Below are 19,997 nucleotides of genomic sequence, written 5' to 3' on the forward strand. Positions count from 1 at the left end.
TGTCAGAGGACTGAACAGAGGAACGTCTCTCTAAAGTAGAGCATCATGTCAGAGGACTGAACTGAGGAACGTCTCTCTAAAGTAGAGCATCATGTCAGAGGGCTGAACTGAGGAACGTCTCTCTAAAGTAGAGCATCATGTCAGAGGACTGAACAGAGGAACGTCTCTCTAAAGTAGAGCATCATGTTAGAGGGCTGAACAGAGGAACGTCTCTCTAAAGTAGAGCATCATGTCAGAGGACTGAACAGAGGAACGTCTCTCTAAAGTAGAGCATCATGTTAGAGGGCTGAACAGAGGAACGTCTCTCTAAAGTAGAGCATCATGGTAGAGGGCTGAACAGAGGAACGTCTCTCTAAAGTAGAGCATCATGTCAGAGGGCTGAACAGAGGAACGTCTCTCTAAAGTAGAGCATCATGTCAGAGGGCTGAACAGAGGAACGTCTCTCTAAAGTAGAGCATCATGTCAGAGGACTGAACAGAGGAACGTCTCTCTAAAGTAGAGCATCATGTTAGAGGGCTGAACAGAGGAACGTCTCTCTAAAGTAGAGCATCATGTTAGAGGGCTGAACAGAGGAACGTCTCTCTAAAGTAGAGCATCATGTCAGAGGACTGAACAGAGGAACGTCTCTCTAAAGTAGAGCATCATGTTAGAGGGCTGAACAGAGGAACGTCTCTCTAAAGTAGAGCATCATGTCAGAGGGCTGAACTGAGGAACGTCTCTAAAGTAGAGCATCATGGTAGAGGGCTGAACAGAGGAACGTCTCTCTAAAGTAGAGCATCATGTCAGAGGACTGAACAGAGGAACGTCTCTCTAAAGTAGAGCATCATGTTAGAGGGCTGAACAGAGGAACGTCTCTCTAAAGTAGAGCATCATGTCAGAGGGCTGAACAGAGGAACGTCTCTCTAAAGTAGAGCATCATGTCAGAGGACTGAACAGAGGAACGTCTCTCTAAAGTAGAGCATCATGTCAGAGGGCTGAACTGAGGAACGTCTCTCTAAAGTAGAGCATCATGTCAGAGGGCTGAACAGAGGAACAGAGAGTTTAGGCTGAAGTACTGCAGGCGTGCATTTCTGAGTGACATGGAAAATTCCTCACTCATCTCACACTCTCTCACTCTCTGTCCTTCTGTGTGTGACGGGGCCTGGGTAGTGACGGGGTCTGGGTAGTGACGGGGTCTGGGTAGTGTCAGGTCTTGCTTTTTACCGTCCCCTACATCTGCTCTAACCTACTGTGTGTGTGTGTGTGTGTGTGTGTGTGTGTGTGTGTGTGTGTGTGTGTGTGTGTGTGTGTGTGTGTGTGTGTGTGTGTGTGTGTGTGTGTGTGTGTGTGTGTGTGTGTGACTGTCTATCAGGTCCCCTATTTCGAGGTCTACTTTATGTCGTCCAACGAGCTGCTCCAGAATACGTCAGTGCTGGCTGTTCTGCTGTTCCTGGCCCTGGTGCTACAGCGGACCTTCCTACAGGCCTCCTACTATGTCACCATAGAGACCGGCATCAACCTCCGTGGAGCCCTGCTGGTGACTGACTGGAGGATTCTGGGATTTGTAGGATACTGCGGCACCGATTCTCCATCCTTTACCCAAAGTGTTCACTTGTTCAGTCTCTGTCATAGATTTAAAAGCATTAGATTGGTGTAGTCATTGGCTGACGGGAGTTTCTGCCATTGTTCAATTCATGACGGGGAGTGGGGAGGTGCAAAATAAAGTGGAGAATCTGGACAGCCGTAGACAGTCACAGAGGTGGAGAATCGGGACAGCCGTAGACAGTCACAGAGGTGGAGAATCTGGACAGCCGTAGACAGTCACAGAGGTGGAGAATCGGGACAGCCGTAGACAGTCACAGAGGTGGAGAATCGGGACAGCCGTAGACAGTCACAAAGGTGGAGAATCGGGACAGCCGTTGACAGTCACAGAAGTGAATGTACTGTATCTAGTAGGTTGTTAATATCCTCTGTCCTGCCCATTTCCTAGGCGATGATCTACAACAAGATCCTGCGTCTGTCCACCTCTAACATGTCCATGGGAGAGATGACCCTGGGCCAGATCAACAACCTGGTTGCCATAGAAACCAACCAGCTCATGTGGTTCCTCTTCCTGTGTCCCAACCTCTGGGCCATGCCAGTGCAGGTGGCTTTTGACTAGATAGAATTCAGCTTATGTCGAAATGTACTTTTCGTAGCAGGTTAGGAGAATTTACGCAGTAGGTTAGGAGAATTAACGTAGCAGGTTAGGAGAATTAGGTTAAGGTTAGTAAAAGCGTTAGTGTTAGCTAAAATGCAACAACAACAAAAAACTTTTGAGGTCAATTTGACATAAGTGCAGGTTGTGCCATGCTGTTAAGATACAATCTATCTGGACATAGTCTCTATGTATGATCCGGCCAACAACATGATCTTAAAGTGGACGCCAAAGGATGATTTTGTCTCAGAATATGGGTTAACAAGTAAATATTTTTTAAGCCATTATCTGCCAGTACCAATATGACTGTAATATTACGCATCAATAATTTATCCCTAATATATCACTAATACATCCCTAATAACTCCATAATATATCCCAACTATATCCCTAATAACTCCCTAATATATCCCAACTATATCCCTAATAACTCCCTAATATATCCCAACTATATCCCTAATAACTCCCTAATATATCCCAACTATATCCCTAATATATCCCTAATAACTCCCTAATAACTCCCTAATAACTCCATAATATATCCCTAATATATCCCTAATAACTCCATAATATATCCCAACTATATCCCTAATAACTCCCTAATATATCCCAACTATATCCCTAATAACTCCCTAATATATCCCAACTATATCCCTAATATATCCCTAATAACTCCCTAATAACTCCCTAATAACTCCATAATATATCCCTAATAACTCCCTAATAACTCCCTAATAACTCCATAATATATCCCTAATATATCCCTAATAACTCCATAATATATCCCAACTATATCCCTAATAACTCCCTAATATATCCCAACTATATCCCTAATATATCCCTAATAACTCCCTAATAACTCCATAATAACTCCCTAATAACTCCATAATATATCCCTAATAACTCCCTAATAACTCCCTAATATATCCCTAATAACTCCCTAATAACTCCATAATATATCCCTAATATATCCCTAATAACTCCCTAATATATCCCTAATAACTCCCTAATAACTCCATAATATATCCCTAATAACTCCCTAATATATCCCAACTATATCCCTAATAACTCCCTAATATATCCCTAATAACTCCCTAATAACTCCATAATATATCCCTAATATATCCCTAATAACTCCCTAATATATCCCTAATAACTCCCTAATAACTCCATAATATATCCCTAATAACTCCCTAATATATCCCTAATAACTCCCTAATAACTCCATAATATATCCCTAATATATCCCTAATAACTCCCTAATATATCCCTAATAACTCCCTAATAACTCCATAATATATCCCTAATATATCCCTAATAACTCCCTAATATATCCCTAATAACTCCCTAATAACTCCATAATATATCCCTAATAACTCCCTAATATATCCCTAATAACTCCCTAATAACTCCCTAATATATCCCTAATAACTCCCTAATAACTCCATAATATATCCCAACTATATCCCTAATAACTCCCTAATAACTCCCTAATATATCCCTAATAACTCCCTAATAACTCCCTAATAACTCCATAATATATCCCTAATAACTCCCAACTATATCCCTAATAACTCCCTAATAACTCCATAATATATCCCTAATAACTCCCAACTATATCCCTAATAACTCCCTAATAACTCCCTAATAACTCCATAATATATCCCTAATAACTCCCAAATATATCCCTAATAACTCCCTAATAACTCCCTAATATATCCCTAATATATCCCTAATAACTCCCTAATAACTCCATAATATATCCCTAATATATCCCTAATAACTCCCTAATAACTCCATAATATATCCCTAATAACTCCCAACTATATCCCTAATAACTCCCTAATAACTCCCTAATATATCCCTAATAACTCCCTAATATATCCCTAATATATCCCTAATAACTCCCTAATAACTCCCTAATATATCCCTAATAACTCCCTAATAACTCCATAATATATCCCTAATAACTCCCTAATAACTCCCTAATATATCACTAATAACTCCATAATATATCCCTAATAACTCCCTAATAACTCCCTAATATATCTCTAATAACTCCCTAATAACTCCATAATATATCCCAACTATATCCCTAATAACTCCCTAATAACTCCCTAATATATCCCTAATATATCCCTAATAACTCCCTAATATATCCCTAAAAACTCCATAATATATCCCTAATAACTCACTAATAACTCCCTAATAACTCCATAATATATCCCTAATATATCCCTAATAACTCCCTAATATATCTCTAATAACTCCCTAATAACTCCATAATATATCCCTAATATATCCCTAATAACTCCCTAATATATCACTAATAACTCCCTAATAACTCCATAATATATCCCTAATAACTCCCTAATATATCCCTAATAACTCCCTAATATATCCCTAATAACTCCCTAATATATCCCTAATAACTCCCTAATATATCTCTAATAACTCCCTAATAACTCACTAATAACTCCCTAATAACTCCATAATATATCCCTAATATATCCCTAATAACTCCCTAATATATCTCTAATAACTCCCTAATAACTCCATAATATATCCCAACTATATCCCTAATAACTCCATAATATATCCCTAATATATCCCTAATAACTCCCTAATATATCTCTAATAACTCCCTAATAACTCCATAATATATCCCAACTATATCCCTAATAACTCCCTAATAACTCCATAATATATCCCTAATATATCCCTAATAACTCCATAATATATCCCTAATATATCCCTAATAACTCCCTAATATATCTCTAATAACTCCCTAATATATCCCTAATAACTCCCTAATATATCCCTAATAACTCCCTAATAACTCCCTAATATATCCCTAATAACTCCCTAATATATCCCTAATAACTCCCTAATAACTCCCTAATATATCTCTAATAACTCCCCAATATATCCCTCATATCTTTGTGTTGTGTTCCTGCTCAGATTGTGATGGGCGTGATCCTGCTGTACTACCTGCTGGGGACCAGTGCTCTGATTGGAGCTTCAGTCATCGTGCTGCTGGCTCCAGTCCAATACCTGATCGCTACCAAGCTGGCTGACACCCAGAAGAGCACCCTGGTGAGTCACCCTCTGTTCACGTTGAGCCACTCAGGTTGAACACTGCCTGCACCAATCCCTTAGATCGTAGTTTCACTGTCACTTTAGATATGAACCTGCAAGCTTTACCATGAATGAATAGCCTACATTTGAGTGATTTCAGTTATTTTCTGTTGTGATGAGGGAAACAGTATATGATAAGGAAACAATAGCCTTTAAAAAGAGATGAAATGAGAAAATATTCATATTATTTTGTAGTTGAAATCTTCAGTAAGGCATCGCCCTCTTCTGACAGGACCAGTCTACGGAGCGTCTGAAGAAGACCACAGAGATTCTGAAGGGGATCAAGCTGCTGAAGCTGTACGCCTGGGAGAACATCTTCTGTGACAGTGTAGAAGATACCAGGGGCAAGGAGCTCACTAGCCTCCGCACCTTCGCCCTCTACACCTCCATGTCTAGTGAGACACACACACACCTTTGCCCTCTACACCTCCATGTCTAGTGAGACACACACACACCTTCACCCTCTACACCTCCATGTCTAGTGAGACACACACACCTTCGCCCTCTACACCTCCATGTCTAGTGAGACACACACACCTTCGCCCTCTACACCTCCATGTCTAGTGAGACACACACACCTTCGCCCTCTACACCTCCATGTCTAGTGAGACACACACACCTTCACCCTCTACACCTCCATGTCTAGTGAGACACACACACCTTCGCCCTCTACACCTCCATGTCTAGTGAGACACACACACCTTCGCCCTCTACACCTCCATGTCTAGTGAGACACACACACCTTCACCCTCTACACCTCCATGTCTAGTGAGACACACACACCTTCGCCCTCTACACCTCCATGTCTAGTGAGACACACACACACCTTGGCCCTCTACACCTCCAAGTCTAGTGAGACACACACACACCTTCGCGCTTTACACCTCCATGTCTAGTGAGACACACACACCTTCGCCCTCTACACCTCCATGTCTAGTGAGACACACACACACCTTCACCCTCTACACCTCCATGTCTAGTGAGACACACACACCTTCGCCCTCTACACCTCCATGTCTAGTGAGACACACACACCTTCGCCCTCTACACCTCCATGTCTAGTGAGACACACACACCTTCGCCCTCTACACCTCCATGTCTAGTGAGACACACACACCTTCACCCTCTACACCTCCATGTCTAGTGAGACACACACACCTTCGCCCTCTACACCTCCATGTCTAGTGAGACACACACACCTTCGCCCTCTACACCTCCATGTCTAGTGAGACACACACACCTTCACCCTCTACACCTCCATGTCTAGTGAGACACACACACCTTCGCCCTCTACACCTCCATGTCTAGTGAGACACACACACACCTTGGCCCTCTACACCTCCAAGTCTAGTGAGACACACACACACCTTCGCCCTTTACACCTCCATGTCTAGTGAGACACACACACATCTTCGCCCTCTACACCTCCATGTCTAGTGAGACACACACACCTTTGCCCTCTACACCTCCATATCTAGTGAGACACACACACACCTTGGCCCTCTACACCTCCAAGTCTAGTGAGACACACACACACCTTCGCCCTTTACACCTCCATGTCTAGTGAGACACACACACATCTTCGCCCTCTACACCTCCATGTCTAGTGAGACACACACATCTTCGCCCTCTACACCTCCATGTCTAGTGAGACACACACACCTTCGCCCTCTACACCTCCAAGTCTAGTGAGACACACACACACCTTCGCCCTCTACACCTCCAAGTCTAGTGAGACACACACACACCTTCGCCCTCTACACCTCCATGTCTAGTGAGACACACACATCTTCGCCCTCTACACCTCCATGTCTAGTGAGACACACACACCGTGGCCCTCTACACCTCCAATAAGACACACAGCCCTCCTCCGTTACTTTATAATAGCTATCACATCCTTTCTTTGGAGCTGTGAAATCCCCTTCCTTTTGTCCAGTAAGACACTCACATTGCTTATATTCTGTCCTCATTTATATTTGGGGCTCAGTTTGACTTAAGAGCTTTGAAGTTTGAAAATGTCTTTGTTCTCTCCAAATGCTCTTGGTTGTTACATAACATGACCTCTCTTCCTCCCCAGTTTTCATGAATGCTGCTATCCCCATCGCTGCTGTGCTTGTGGTAAGAGGGTTTCTCATTTACATTTACATTTAACAGACGCTCTTATCCAGAGCGACTTACAAATTGGAAAGTTCATACATATTCATCCTGGTCCCCCCGTGGGAATTGAACCCTGGTCCCCCCGTGGGAATTGAACCCACAACCCTGGCGTTGCAAGCGCCATGCTCTACCAACTGAGCCACACGGGACCACATCATTCCTGTATCCTGCAGGCCATTTTCCGGCCAATTTTAGCTAGTGTTTTGCCAGCTCTGAAATCTGGTAACAATACCGAACTGAGTACCGAACTGTGTGTCCCTTTGTGTCTCTGTCAGACGTTTGTCAGCCACGCCCTGATCAACAAGTCCAAACCCAGCTCCTCGGAGGCCTTCGCTGCTCTGGCCCTCTTCCACATCCTGGTTACCCCACTGTTCCTGCTCTCCACCGTGGTCCGCTTCGCAGTCAAGGCCATGGTCAGGTGAGAGGCCTACTGAGGACGCCCAGGGATACTGAATACTGGATAGTTACCAGATAGACAATCTGCCGGAATCTTATTTATCATAGAAGGGTTATTTATGTGTGTGTGTGTGTGCGTGTGTGTGTCTGCGCGTGTATGTGTGTGTTCGTGTGTCCTATCATATCATGTCCTATCCACAGCGTCCAGAAGCTGGGTGAGTTCCTGCAGAGCGATGAGATTGGCGATGACAGCTGGAGGAACGGAGACATGTCTGTGTCCCTAGAGGCCTGTAAGAAACACCCTGGGGCGGTGAGTACACACACACACACACCACCATCACTATTACCAAACACTGCCCCAATACAGGCCGAGTCGTGTTTAGTAGGGCACACTGAAGTAAAATGTAAACTAAATGGTGTGTTTTTCAAGGTAGTCTCTTAGCGTTTCAGTCTGTTTATTCACTTTGGTCCCTAATGAACATGACCCAATTACTTATTTGTCCCTCTGCCAGAGCAGCTAATGCTAGCCATTCAGCCAGCACAGCACAGAGCCTAATCCAGGAGCTATTCATTTACAGCCAGCATGGAACTACTACTGTGTTACTACAGGGTTTCGACAGCTCCCAACACGGCTAATGGACTCATCAGGATGATATGATGGCTATGATGCTTTTCATCTGACCACGTTTCAGAGCCAACATGTGTTTCTAACTTCAAGCTTTTGGTGGAACTGCAGAGAAAGTGTCTGTTTGACCAGAGCAGATCTGGTCTCTGTAGAAGGAGTAACTGTAACTACACACCGTGTCAATCTAGCAGCAGTGTTTAATGGGGAATCTCAACCAGGAGTCGTTAAGTAGCTGGTTGCTGCTAGTCTCGTCTTCAGCTGTTCTCTGGACTTTGACAGGTTTATTTCTGTGTTGGACTCCTCAGAAGGAGTGGAGGGAGACCAAGTGGTGGAGGGGTTAGTGTGAGATGGAGGAGCCATTTGTTTAGGGCTGAGGGAGGGAGGGAGGGAGGGAGGGAGGGAGGGAGGGAGGGAGGGAGGGAGGGACGAAGGGATAGAGGGAGGGATGTCTTGGGGATGAGGGGTAGGGGATAAGAAGCTCCCTCTGGAGACAGTCTCAGTCAGGGTCTGAGAGGGGGTCCTCCCTGGAGGTTACAGCGGATGAGGGGCCAAGTTTATCACTGAATGCAACTCTCTTTCTCTTTTTCTCACCCTCCATCTCCCTCTCCCCATTTCTGTCTTTCATTCTATCCCTCCCTCTCTCCCTCTCTCTCTCCCCTCTCTCCCTCCCTTTCTCTCCCCTCTCCCTCCCTCCCTCTCCCCTCCCTCTTCCATCCCACTCTCTCCCTCCCTCTCCCCTCTCCCTCCCTCCCTCTCTCTCCCTCCCTCTCCCCTCTCCCTCCCCATCTCCCCCTCCCTACCTCTCTCTCTCCAGACCAAGGCTATAAACAGGAAGCAGCCCCTGCTCTACCAGATGGACAGCTATGAGCAGCCAGCACGCAGACCACTGCGACCCAACGAGACTGAGGACGTGGCTGTCAAGGTCAGGGGTCAAAGTTCAACACCTCAACAAGCTCATTGGCCCTTCTTCTCAGGACCTGTGACACACACAGCACCGCACACACTCGCTGACTGCATGCACGGACACAGGAACAGACACGTAGGCTATCAACTCACAGACAAGCTGTAGCTCACGTACATGTGCAGCCACATGCACGCACGTAGACACGTACACACGCAGAGGCTTCTGAGCTAGAGTCTGACAGTTGTCATTAAACCTTTAAACTGGCCTTTTTGTCACATCCGCCCGGGTCATTCACTCTAGTAACACGTGACACCACAGATGTTAACATGGTCTATCTCTCACAGCAGATGTTTCATCTCTTGGCCTGTCCATTGTGTGAAACACACCCTGAGGAGAAGTCAACATTTACCGACAGTTTAAACTCTCAGGACCCACATCATGAGTCAGAGGCAGGGGATTCTCATGAGAACAGAGAACCCTGTGCCCTGTGTCATTAACTGACATGTTCTCAGCCCCTGTTCTGGTCTCTTTGGGGTCCACATCCTGTTGCTATCCCTGTGGACCCACAGCATTATTGTAGGCAGTCTGTTAATGAGCTTGGGGGCAGCAAGAGGGTTTGAGGGTCGAATTAATGGGCTGCTGCTGTGTGTGAACCAGATAAATCTTCTTTCTCTGTCTCCTCTCTCATCTCAACCGCTTTCTCTCTCTGCCTCTCTACCTTCTTCTCTGTCTCCCATCACCCCTCCTCTCCTCCTATCTGTCTCCCATCACCCTTTCTCTCTGCCGCTCTGTCTTCCTCTCTGTCTCCCATCACCCGTTCTCTCTGCCACTCTGTCTTCCTCTCTGTCTCCCATCACCCCTTCTCTCTGCCGCTCTGTCTTCCTCGCTGTCTCCCATCACCCCTTCTCTCTGCCGCTCTGTCTTCCACTCTGTCTCCCATCACCCGTTCTCTCTGCCGCTCTGCTCTGTCTTCCTCGCTGTCTCCCATCACCCCTTCTCTCTGCCGCTCTGTCTTCCGCTCTGTCTCATCACCCATTCTCTCTCCCTCTTTATTCCTCCCTCTCTCTTCTCTTCCATCTTATCCCCCCCATCTCTGCCTCCCAGCTTACCCCTATCTTCCTCCACTCCCTCTCTACCTCTCTCTACCCCTATCCCTGCCTCCCTTTCAAGACTCCCCATCCCCTCTGGTCCTCACCCCCGTAACATCCGCTCTGTCTATTTACAAACTTAATTGACCAAGTCTCTTTTCTCAGCGGTAATAAGACGTCTGTCTTTCATTTTGAACTTGTATTTATTAGTTCTGTGTCACTGAATCTCAGATCTTGTGTGGTTTTGCTGTAGGGGATGGAAGGGAGGGGGGATTACTGGCTATAATAAACAGTAGAATCAGACAAGACATAAAACACAACATAACTATGTAAACATGCTATTATATTTGCCTTAAAGACCTAAATGGTTCATTATTTCTATGTACACATACATATGTAAACCACCTGCTGCAAACCATAACATGTAGGCTCCATGTCGCATGCTTTTCTGTCAGCCTACTAATCCCACTGTATCCTGTTCAGGTGAACAGGGGATTCTTCACATGGGGAAGCAACTTGTCAACGTTGTCCGACATCAACATCTGCATTCCAACAGGTAACCCGATCCTGCTGGGAACACCATGGCAACGCCAGGCTGCGTCCTGTTTAGGAGGTCGTCGACAGTCAGTGTAGTATATCTAACACCAGCTGTGTGTGTGTGTGTTTGTGCGTGTGTGTGTGACAGTGTAGTATCTCCCTGCTATGACCTCATGGCCAGTGGCCCGTCAGATATGACAGCTAGTCTGCTAAGACAAACAGGATAGGCTGGTCCTGGTAGACCACTATTTGCTGCAGCTGAGGGAGTAGAAGTGTTATGGAGGATATGTGGAACAGTGGCGGCTGGTGGGAGGAGCTATAGGAGGACAGGGACATTGTAATGGCTGGAATGTAATAAATGGAACGGTATCAAACACATCAAACGTATGGAAACTACATGACTGACTCCATTCCATTCATTCTCCATTCTAGCCATTATAATGAGCCCATACTCCTATAACTCCTCCCACCAGCCTCCACTGATGTGGAAACATGACTGATCTAAATTGAGAGTGTAAAGATATCCCAACATCCTATCCTACTTTTAAGCTTTAACCAGGGCTGTAACAGAAATTATCAATGTCAGATTGACATAGAACAATCTGTTGTCTCTAATGCTTTATATAGTATCTTCTAACCTTTATATAGTGTCTTCTTACCTTTATATAGTGTCTTCTTACCTTTATATAGTGTCTTCTTACCTTTATATAGTGTCTTCTTACCTTTATATAGTGTCTTCTAACCTTTATATAGTGTCTTCATACCTTTATATAGTGTCTTCTTACCTTTATATAGTGTCTTCTAACCTTTATATAGTGTCTTCTAACCTTTATATAGTGTCTTCTAACCTTTATATAGTGTCTTCTAACCTTTATATAGTGTCTTCTAACCTTTATATTGTGTCTTCATACCTTTATATAGTGTCTTCTTACCTTTATATAGTGTCTTCTTACCTTTATATAGTGTCTTCTAACCTTTATATAGTGTCTTCTAACCTTTATATAGTGTCTTCTAACCTTTATATAGTGTCTTCTAACCTTTATATAGTGTCTTCTTACCTTTATATAGTGTCTTCTAACCTTTATATAGTGTCTTCTTACCTTTATATAGTGTCTTCTTACCTTTATATAGTGTCTTCTTACCTTTATATAGTGTCTTCTAACCTTTATATAGTGTCTTCTAACCTTTATATAGTGTCTTCTAACCTTTATATAGTGTCTTCTAACCTTTATATAGTGTCTTCTTACCTTTATATAGTGTCTTCTTACCTTTATATAGTGTCTTCTAACCTTTATATAGTGTCTTCATACCTTTATATAGTGTCTTCTTACCTTTATATAGTGTCTTCTTACCTTTATATAGTGTCTTCTAACCTTTATATAGTGTCTTCTTACCTTTATATAGTGTCTTCTAACCTTTATATAGTGTCTTCTAACCTTTATATAGTGTCTTCTAACCTTTATATAGTGTCTTCTAACCTTTATATAGTGTCTTCTAACCTTTATATAGTGTCTTCTAACCTTTATATAGTGTCTTCTAACCTTTATATAGTGTCTTCTAACCTTTATATAGTGTCTTCTTACCTTTATATAGTGTCTTCTTACCTTTATATAGTGTCTTCTTACCTTTATATAGTGTCTTCTAACCTTTATATAGTGTCTTCTAACCTTTATATAGTGTCTTCTTACCTTTATATAGTGTCTTCTTGTTCTGTGTCTTATCTCCAGGTCAGCTGACCATGATCGTGGGCCAGGTGGGTTGTGGGAAGTCGTCCCTGTTGCTGGCCATGCTGGGAGAGATGCAGACCCTCAGTGGAAAGGTCTACTGGAGCAAGTGAGTGGTACCAACCGGCATAAGCTACATGTTAGAAGGTCTATAATAGGGTGTAAATCTCTGGGGTCCTCATCTTTATTAGGTACTGAACATGCTGAGGTCCACTCAAATACCAAGATGGACACACATCTCATTTCCTCTTTATCCGTCTCAGTCTCGTTTTGGGATCGTTGTGTCTTTCTAAAGTTGACTAGCTGTCAGACTCGTCCATTAAGTCCATTTGAAATGGGTGTTTCACTGTGCTTCTCCACCAGTGCTATTCAAAGCCTTCATCTGTGGAATAAGAAGCCATTCCACCCTCCATCTTGTTGGTCCTGTGTATAGTCCTTCCTGTGTCCTGGTTGTGTCTGTGTCTGTCTCTGTCTCTGTGGCTGTGGTTGTTATGGAAGGAGAGCTGGCTGCTCCTCTGTCTCTCTGTACATCGCTCACTGTCTGCTTGCTGGTGTCAGCTTTGCCTGAACTTTGACTGTCTAACATCATCTATCTATCTACTCATCTCTATAACACAACCTCACAGTCACCATCACTTTTAAAACTGGACTTTTTCATTTTCAACTCTCTGTCTTCACATATCTCTGTCATTCATATTTTTTTTACAACAAAACAGAAACTCTATGTCCATCTCCTAGGGCCAAATCTTAATTTGAGATCTGCACTCACATTAATGTACGCTAACATCAAATTAAGATTGGGTTGTCTGTGATGTTCTGGAGATGGATCTCTGATTAGCATTCTTAGCATTAGCATTTAGATTGAAACGTGAGCAGAAGAACAGACACATGCTAATTGCTAACGAACTGGGCGTTGCAGCATTTTCTTGCCAAGGACATATTGGCTGGGTAGCGTGGTTGCTTGTCCAGGAAGTGTTCAATTGTATAATTGAATTAGATTTGATTGGGTTATTGAATGAATAATACACTTCTGACTGGAAGGTTTTCATTTTGAGCTAGATTGAATGAAAACAGTGGTATTAGTTTGTTGTAGGTTTAGTAACCGTTGATTTCATTGTTCTCCATTAAGTCACAGCCTGTTAATAAGCTGTAATATACCCTATCAATCTATTAAACACTTCTCTCCCTTCATACACTGCTATGAAACATGGTCCATGTAGTTCTTTTAAGTTCTCTATGATACTGATGGTGTACCACAGTTACCATTAGAACCACTATGTCTCCTCAATCTGTTTAGAACCATAACGGCTGCTCTTCTTAGCAGTAATCCAAAAATGAAATTGACCTGCCAAATGAAGCCACTCTTATGTGAGCGAACGAAGGTGCCAGTCAGTACCATAGCAGAACAGGTAGTCATCACGGGCCGTAGACACTAACCTCAGCCTTGTCTGTGTTCTGTCTTCTGTCGTGGTTGTTTTCTATCTAAATCAGACTGCCTGTGAGTGAGATGCTGCACGAGGCCAACAGGTATTTTCTCCCTCTGGGGTTTACTCTTCCCATCTCACCCCTGTACAGTACATTCTACATTTACAAGTCATTTGGCTATTAGTTGACCATATGAATAAGTTAGGTCCCAACACTTAAGTCAGTTGGCTATTAGTTGACTAGTTGAATCATTTTGGTCTCAACACTTAAGTCAGTTGGCTATTAGTTGACTAGTTGAATCATTTTGGTCTCAACACTTAAGTCAGTTGGCTATTAGTTGACTAGTTGAATCATTTTGGTCTCAACACTTAAGTCAGTTGGCTATTAGTTGACTTGTTGAATCATTTAGGCGGGCTAGTTTTGAATAAACACCAAATATGTGAAAGGACTAGTGGCCCCAAGGACTGGGTTGAGAATGGTTGATTTAGCAGACGCTGTTATCCGCACTGAATCCCACCCACCCTCATGTAGACCTACATCATTCTAGGAGAAGCCATAACACTGTTAGAGCAGACAGTGCCCTGGGCCTGAGACAATGACAGTATCATGACAGTATGCCTGCACTGTTGAGGGAGGTCATTCTGTAGATAAAGCTGGATTAAATTGACTCTTGGCTCTCTGTCAAAAATGTCTTTGCCCCGATACACAGTTTTAGGGCTGCCCTACAAAGCAGGTCTTTACTGTAAGGACACTTCTGCTAGATTTACATTTGAACACACATACGCGACTCTGTACACACACACACACAGGCGCGTGTGCGTGTGGTTTCAGCTCTTCATGTGTAAAGGAAGGTGAAGTCGAGGTGGTTGTGTCTATCTGGCTGTACGGACTCTAACACATTGAACGTGACTTGCAGTTGTTTTGAGACGGACCGGTCTTTTGAAGAAACCAGGAGGTACCCCTTTTTAAACTTCCTCTGAAGGGACCCTGCCGTCACCCCCTTCCTCCCTTCCCCTGCCATCATTCCCAATATCCCTCCCTCAATCCCTCCATTCCCCTGCCATCATTCCCTATATCCCTCCCTCAATCCCTCCATTCCCCTGCCATCATTCCCTATATCCCTCCCTCAATCCCTCCCTTCCCCTGCCATCATTCCCAATATCCCTCCCTCAATCCCTCCATTCCCCTGCCATCATTCCCTATATCCCTCCCTCAATCCCTCCCTTCCCCTGCCATCATTCCCTATATCCCTCCCTCAATCCCTCCATTCCCCTGCCATCATTCCCAATATCCCTCCCTCAATCCCTCCATTCCCCTGCCATCATTCCCTATATCCCTCCCTCAATCCCTCCATTCCCCTGCCATCATTCCCTATATCCCTCCCTCAATCCCTCCATTCCTCAGTCATGGTGATCTTTGAGTTGCTACTAGCTGGTCGTGGAGTGAGTCGTGGAGTGTTTGTGTGCTTCCATGCTGGGAGTCTGGGTCTGAAGAAACTGACTGAAAAGGCAGTTATAGGGATAGAGATATATTTTGACACTGTGGATTCGCCTCCACAGTATGTTTTCAACAGGAGACAATAGGAATACTGTACACAAAGAGACCAACATCCTGGTCAGTGTGCATGACCCACAGCTAACGTCTTCATTCTCTCTTTCTCTTATATCGTACAATTACTCAGCCATTAATAACCAGCTAAGGCTAACATATGGTGGTGGGAACACTGGTACACAATGGTACACGAAGCACTGTGCCTTCAGACACATAATGCTCTTATCCTCAAGCATATCCTTTGGGTCTTTGGGTAGTTCTGCTGCACATCCAACAAGATCAACAAACTGGACTCCCAGCACATTGTTGTTATTTTGGTTCAACTCTTCCACCTCATCATTAACCTGTGTTAGAAACCTAAACCCACTTCCCCCACTCACCGCTTGATGTGCCTCAGTGTTGATGTCCCAAAGATTACCCCCTCCCCTATCTCCATGTTTGTAGTTTGAGCTCTCTCTCTTCTGCCTCCATTTCCCATAATGCCTCAGTAAGAACAGGTACTCTGTGGGCTACGCTACCCAGAAGTCTTGGCTGCTGAATGCCACCGTGGAGGATAACATCACGTTTGGCAGTCCCTTCAACAAACAGAGGTAAAACACCACTCTCTACACTAACCTACTCCACTCTACTCTACTCTACCCTACTCTACTGTACTCTACTCTACTGTACTCTACTCTACTCTACCCTACTGTACTCTACCCTACTGTACTCTACTCTACTCTACCCTACTCTACTGTACCCTACTCTACTGTACTCTACTCTACTCTACTCTACTCTACTCTACCCTACTCTACTGTACCCTACTCTACTGTACTCTACTCTACTGTACTCTACTGTACTCTACTCTACTCTACCCTACTCTACTGTACTGTACCCTACTCTACTGTACTCTACTCTACTGTACTCTACCCTACTCTACCCTACTCTACTGTACTCTACTCTACTCTACCCTACTCTACTGTACCCTACTCTACTGTACTATTCTCTACTGTATTCTCTACTGCTCCTCAACACCATTCATCAATGTAATTAAGACTAGATCAATGTTTGTGTTTGGTTAATTCACTTGGTCATGCATCAGCTGAGATGTACTTTTAATGACACTAATTAGATGGTCCATCAGATTGCTATCACTCTTGATGCCTCTTGAGGCTGATGCTGGCTTATATCTCTTCTCTGATGAGGACTGTTTGGCTGTTGAATCCCTTAGTATCCAAGGCAGCCATGTTTCTAACTGTGTCTTAATAGAGGGTGTTGTCTGTCTGTCTGTCTGATGCCCTGCTGTGTGTCTCAGATACAAGACTGTGATTGACGCCTGCTCCCTGCAGCCTGATGTAGACCTCCTGCCCTTCGGAGACCAGACGGAGATCGGAGAGAGGGTACTGAAACACTGGCTAAATTATTACATTATTATAATCACCTCATTATTACTGTGGTTTTATATCACTGTCTATTCCCATCTTTTTGGGCACAAGCCCCATATCTTACCTTAGACACAATGGCATATTATACCAAGAACTAGTAGTGAACAGTGATTTGTGTCAGATTCCTTTGTGTACCTGGCTAGTCTTCTTAACGGTGTGTTTTTCTCCCAGGGCATCAACCTGAGTGGAGGCCAGAGACAGAGGATATGTGTGGCTCGGGCTCTCTACCAGAACACCAACATAGTCTTCCTGGTGAGTCAATGAATGATAAAGTGCTTTATCTATTGACTTCAATAGAGGATCCATTTCCTATTGAGTTTACTGGAAGAGGCTAGAAGCTCTCACTCAAGGATGCCTTCTCAGAATAGTCAGACAGAGCCAGGGTGTTCTAGGGTGTTCTCTTTGTGTTCTAGGGTGTTCTAGGGTGTTCTCTAGGTGTTATATGGTGTTCTAGACTGTTATCTAGGTGTTCTAGAGTGTTCTCTAGGTGTTCTAGAGTGTTCTCTGTGTTCTAGGGTGTTCTCTGGGTTTTCTATGGTGTTCTAGGGTGTTCTCTAGGTGTTCTAGGGTGTTCGCTCTATGTTCTAGACTGTTATCTAGGTGTTCTAGAGTGTTCTCTAGGTATTCTACAGTGTTCTCTGTGTTCTAGGGTGTTCTCTGGGTTTTCTATGGTGTTTTAGGGTGTTTTCTCTAGGTGTTTTAGGGTGTTCTATAGGTATTCTTCAGTGTTCTCTGTGTTCTAGGGTGTTCTCTGGGTTTTCTATGGTGTTTTAGGGTGTTTTCTCTAGGTGTTTTAGGGTGTTCACTAGGTATTCTAGGGTGTTCTCTATGTGTGTTAGGGTGTTCTCTAGGTGTTCTAGGGTGTTCTCTATGTGTGTTAGGGTGTTCTCTAGGTGTTCTAGGGTGTTCTCTATGTGTGTTAGGGTGTTCTCTAGGTGTTCTAGGGTGTTCTCTATGTGAGTAAGGATGGAACTATATCGGGAATAGGGTGTGATTTCAGAGGCAGCCAGGGAGATCCAGGGAGGGCCAGCCAGCCTCCCTCTGTATGGGAACGGGAGGAGCAGCAGGTGGGACGGCTCTCTGTCCGCAGGCCTCTCTTGTAACCATACCATACTGCTGACAAGAGTTGTCATGCCTTTCACAGGCATCCCTCTGCTCTGCCATCTGGCCTGGCTAGCCATATACACACTCACACACGTACACACGTACACACATACACACGTACACACATACACACGTACACACACACACACACGCACACACACACACACACACACGCACACGCACACGCACACGCACACGCACACGCACACACACACACACACACACACACACACACACACACACACACACACGTACACACACACACACACACACACACACGTACACACACGTACACACACACACACACACACACACACGTACACGCACACACACTTTCCCGTCTCTCGCTGCTACAACTCTATGTCCATCTCTACATCCCGTTTCTTCCAACTCCTGTGTGATGTCATCATGTGTTTGTGTTCCCACATCATTTCCTGTGGCAACTGTTAATTAAACGTCTAACCCCCGCCCCTGATACAGCATCTCTGGCTGTCATGGGATAGGACCCGGCACGTTTCTCCATACGTAGCTCAGCTCACACTGTGCCAAATAAGGAAATACCACTCTAAAGTGCTGTATTAATACACAGTGGGACGGCAGAGTGAACACCCAGCTAGAAGCAACATCTATTAGCTAAGTACGTCTTTATGACGTCTTGTCTCCTAATGAGGTGTCTATCATGCTGTGTCTGATGATCTCAGACCTTCTGCCCTCAGGACTGTTTACGTGTCTCAGTGCTGTACAGTATACAGACTAGTTCATCCTAGGGTAATACATTGGCATTTATTCAGGTTCTGGGGTCCTCTGGGAGCTAGGTTTGATTGACTGTATGTTCTGAAGTCATCTGAGACCTGTGTATTAAACGTGCTGTAACTTAATATGAATAAAGGATGATCTCCTGTTAAAAAAAACATAATTTTATCCACATCTTTCACTCTGATACGCTCTGATCTGATTGGATCGTTTATGTTGTCTCTGACCCCTGATCTCTGACCATTACCCTCAGGATGACCCGTTCTCAGCACTGGACATCCACCTGAGTGACCACCTGATGCAGGAGGGCATCCTGAAGTTCCTACAGGATGATAAACGCACCGTGGTCCTGGTCACACACAAACTGCAGTACCTCATCCACGCTGACTGGGTGAGCATCTCAACAGTCTGGTGTGGATTCCTCTCTCACTGTACTCTCTACCATTTGCACTGGGTCTGTATTCATAAAGCATCTTAGAGTAGGAATGCTGCTGATATAGGATCAGTTTTTCCTTTTAGATCATAATAAAGAGTATTACACGGACGGGGCAGGGGGACCTGATCCTAGATCAGCATTCCTACCCTGAGACGGTTTCTTTATAAGGGTCCTGATTTGACTCTGTGTCCCAGATCATAGCCATGAAGGATGGCTCAGTGCTGAGGGAAGGCACTCTGAAGGACATTCAGACTCATGATGTAGAGCTGTATGAACACTGGAAGACCCTGATGAACAGACAGGACCAGGAACTAGAGAAGGTCATTTTCACTTCTTTCTCTCCTACTGACAGACTGTCTGTAACAGAGGAGGCTGGTGGGTGGAGTTATAGGAGGACGTGTAGGAGCTCATTGTAAAGGCTGGTATGGAACGGAGCCAACACATGGAAACAGCGTGTTTGACCATTCCATTTATTCCAGCCATTACAATGAGCCTGTCCTCCTATAACTCCTCCCACCAGCCTCCTCTGGTCTGTAATGTGTAGTGTAGCTAATTTACC

General features: G+C 44.3%; 1 protein-coding gene across 1 annotated transcript in view; it reads left to right on the forward strand.

The window, feature by feature from the left end:
- The window catches only part of LOC120050102 (ATP-binding cassette sub-family C member 9-like), a 59,715-nt gene that overhangs the window by 15,618 nt on the left and 24,100 nt on the right, over positions 1-19,997 (forward strand). Inside the window, exons 9-23 of the mRNA XM_038996743.1 lie at positions 1,352-1,516; positions 1,970-2,125; positions 5,138-5,272; positions 5,547-5,709; positions 7,392-7,432; positions 7,747-7,889; positions 8,069-8,177; positions 9,307-9,414; positions 10,968-11,040; positions 12,749-12,854; positions 16,210-16,311; positions 17,016-17,100; positions 17,317-17,397; positions 19,256-19,393; positions 19,633-19,758. Of these exons, the coding sequence (XP_038852671.1) occupies positions 1,352-1,516; positions 1,970-2,125; positions 5,138-5,272; positions 5,547-5,709; positions 7,392-7,432; positions 7,747-7,889; positions 8,069-8,177; positions 9,307-9,414; positions 10,968-11,040; positions 12,749-12,854; positions 16,210-16,311; positions 17,016-17,100; positions 17,317-17,397; positions 19,256-19,393; positions 19,633-19,758 (1,731 nt within the window). The remainder of the gene's footprint in view (positions 1-1,351; positions 1,517-1,969; positions 2,126-5,137; positions 5,273-5,546; positions 5,710-7,391; positions 7,433-7,746; positions 7,890-8,068; positions 8,178-9,306; positions 9,415-10,967; positions 11,041-12,748; positions 12,855-16,209; positions 16,312-17,015; positions 17,101-17,316; positions 17,398-19,255; positions 19,394-19,632; positions 19,759-19,997) is intronic.

The sequence above is a fragment of the Salvelinus namaycush genome, chromosome 6 (genome assembly GCF_016432855.1).
Source record: "Salvelinus namaycush isolate Seneca chromosome 6, SaNama_1.0, whole genome shotgun sequence".
Lineage (NCBI taxonomy): Eukaryota > Metazoa > Chordata > Actinopteri > Salmoniformes > Salmonidae > Salvelinus > Salvelinus namaycush.